The sequence below is a fragment of the Coptis chinensis genome, chromosome 4, assembly GCF_015680905.1.
Source record: "Coptis chinensis isolate HL-2020 chromosome 4, ASM1568090v1, whole genome shotgun sequence".
NCBI classification, from domain to species: Eukaryota; Viridiplantae; Streptophyta; class Magnoliopsida; order Ranunculales; family Ranunculaceae; genus Coptis; species Coptis chinensis.
Window position 1 is genome coordinate 67009262 of NC_141459.1, and position 3277 is coordinate 67012538.

Below are 3277 nucleotides of genomic sequence, written 5' to 3' on the forward strand. Positions count from 1 at the left end.
AGGTTACATTACCATGTTTCTAATGATAGAGATATGGGACGACATGAATTTGATTTGGTATGAACACAAGAAGGCCAAGATTAAGAGAATTATGCAAAAAGGCGGTGCAATATAAACTTCTTTAGTATTGAGGCTTACATGAAGGATGAAGAAACGATGAAGGGGAATGAAACAAATGAAAATGAAAAATTGATTGTTAAACGATAGGTCGAGCAATAGTGGTGTACTTAGAGCTGCTCAAAGGAGTTATTTTGTAATGGATGGTGAGTAATCAAGATTAAGTCTGCAATTTTCTCATGTTTTATCATAATTGATTAGTTTAATATTTATCAATTGATTTTCAAAATGTTCAAAAACTTGTGCATAAAAAAGAAAAAACTTTTTACTTCAAGCGAAATATCTTAAAGATCCCGGTCAAAATCTAGTCTAAAGACTAAATTAGCAACTGGACGACTTTTTGTCATGTCATGGAAGAAGATGCGCTGCTCGATCGTTGCAGTAATATAACAATATTTACTTGTGCGACATCTCTACCTGCTGAGTTACTGAGTGCTATGTGACAGTGACACATTGACGCCTGAAGTTTGCCGTGTCGGTAACGCATGTTAAACTTCCAAACAGTTGCAGTCTCAAGTCTCAACTCTTAAACAGATTGTTGGGCATGGATCGGTAGATGTCTAGCCCCCAGGCACAGATCTATGCCGGATGGTCTTATCTATCAGTTATTATACATAGGTTCATATTTAAAAAAAGAGTAAGACATTCATTTTAATTAACTTGGTCAACTAACAAATTTGCACACAAGATACCAGAGTTAAAAGATCAGTTACATGATAGTTTCCGCTCTAGATTATTTTTACAAAATTCCTGAACTAAAACCACAGCCGGACTTTGAACTCTCTGGTGTTATGTGTTCTGAGGTTAATCAAGCTGGTCAAATGTTCTCTTGTGTGAAGACTTCCTCAACTTGTGTAGTCTCCCAGCTAATTCTTGCAATCTTGTTTTCAGTAAACCAGGAGATATTTCCAATCCATCAGATATCTGTGATCAAAACAATAAATAAACAAAAACTAATATTAGTTATACATATTAATGAAGCAATTAAGCTGGGCTTGTAAAATAAAAGAGACAAAGGAGTGTTCGTGCTACTCTCATGTCATGCATGATGCATACACTCTATAAAAATATATAAGATGCAAATGTGAGTATGAACACTCGTTGTCCCCTCGTGGTGATCAAATATATGCACCACAATTAATAAGAAAGCAAGTGCAACATTACCAAAAAAAGAATGAACAAAGAAACAAAACTACAAAAGGAAAAATATAATAAATAACTAAAAACACCAACCTTGCTCTCAGAATGATGTAGTATTTTACTTCCATCGCGACAATGAGTAGAACGAACCAACTCCAGATTATGAGCGTCAAGTTCATCAAATATAGCAGACAAGAACAAAGTTTGGGCTGTACCCTTTGTATCCGTCAAAGAAACATTAACTCTATCACCTCTAACTCGAATAGCAACAGAAGCAGAAGGTTCAGGAGCAACTCTAATATCACAATCAGTTGAATTTGAAGAACCTGATGACTTCCTATCCGAAATTTGAATCGAAGGAGAAGCTACTTTAGGCCGGGTTGATAAAGGGGTAGTCGTAGACTCCTTTCGGTTCTGAAGTGATTTAAGTCGAGCTGAAGCTAATGGAATGTACTTGATAATTTCATCTAGAATAGAGGATTGCTCTTTTCTAACTGTATTGCCACGAGGAAGTAAAGCATGAAGTGATAAAAACAGCTCTCGCATAGACTTTCTGCGCTCTCGTTCTGCTAACTTATGTCGCTCTCGTGCATCTATTGGTGCTCCTGATGATTTTCCTTCTGATGCCACTGTTTCCCAATCGTTGAGATTTTCTATTGGCATGGTTTCTTGAATCTTTCTTTCAATGGAGTTGTTCTGTTCAATGTTTATAGAAAAGATAGCAACAAAGGGAGCAGAGTGCTTTGTTTGACTGTTTGTATATAGGGAAATTATTATAATAATAACAGAGTAAAGCAGACTACTAACCCCATGTTCCCTTTCTTGCTTTGCAGACGCATTTAAAGAAAATTCAAGAGAGTGAGTGACGTAATCATTGGTTGTTCTAATTTCTACAACACCTCATAATACCATATAAGACCCTAGTACAAAATATCAGGATATGGGTATTTATCGATATTCAATTTCTAGATATGTATCGTGGATATATTCTCTTCTTTGGGGATATTTGACATTGTTTCACATGCAAATATCGTAGATATATCCAAAATATCGACAAATATCGTGGATATTGTGGATATTTCTTGATATATCATGATACATTATTTATATTTATTTGAAATATAATGGTAAATATTAAATAAAATTATTATATATACAAAATATCTCCAAATATCACAAAATATCCCTAAATATCACAAATATCGCAAATATTATCGAAATATAACTGATATTTGCAGTCGTATATATCCCTAAACATATCGTGATATTTAAATATCTTTTTTTGAAATATAGATAGATATTTCTAAATATCGCGATATATCGGGATATTTTGTAATATACATAAGACTACTTGACTTAAAATATGAATTCTTCATTCTGTTTTAGAAAAATGGGGTGCAGAATTGCACGTGGAAAGAAACTAATAAAGTTGATATGTTAGTGGTCTTTGATTATTGTATGGAGACAATTTCGGGGATGGTGAATATATTGGACCTTTTTCTGATACACCACTGTGGACCAAGATTGTCTAAGTTCATTCAATGCAATTACGCAGTATATTTCCTTCCACATGTTCTCAACAAGACCAGGAGCGGAACCACGACTTCACGTATAAAAACTACAGTTTTCTAGCTTTACAAAGAAAATTCAAGAGAGTGAGTGACGTAATCATTGGTTGTTCTAATTTCTACAACACCTCATAATACCATATAAGACCCTAGTACAAAATATCAGGATATGGGTATTTATCGATATTCAATTTCTAGATATGTATCGTGGATATATTCTCTTCTTTGGGGATATTTGACATTGTTTCACATGCAAATATCGTAGATATATCCAAAATATCGACAAATATCGTGGATATTGTGGATATTTCTTGATATATCATGATACATTATTTATATTTATTTGAAATATAATGGTAAATATTAAATAAAATTATTATATATACAAAATATCGCCAAATATCACAAAATATCCCTAAATATCACAAATATCGCAAATATTATCGAAATAT

General features: G+C 33.3%; 1 protein-coding gene across 1 annotated transcript; it reads right to left on the minus strand.

Moving 5' to 3' along the window:
• Nucleotides 1–742: 742 nt before the first annotated feature.
• Nucleotides 743–2063, minus strand: LOC147504481 (uncharacterized). Its single transcript, XM_086557349.1, has 2 exons — nt 1351–2063; nt 743–1041 (listed from the first exon to the last, which is right to left on the minus strand). Exons 1-2 carry the CDS (start codon nt 1918–1920, stop codon nt 922–924), a joined length of 690 nt encoding a protein of 229 aa, XP_086413475.1. The 5' UTR covers nt 1921–2063; the 3' UTR covers nt 743–921.
• Nucleotides 2064–3277: the final 1214 nt, after the last annotated feature.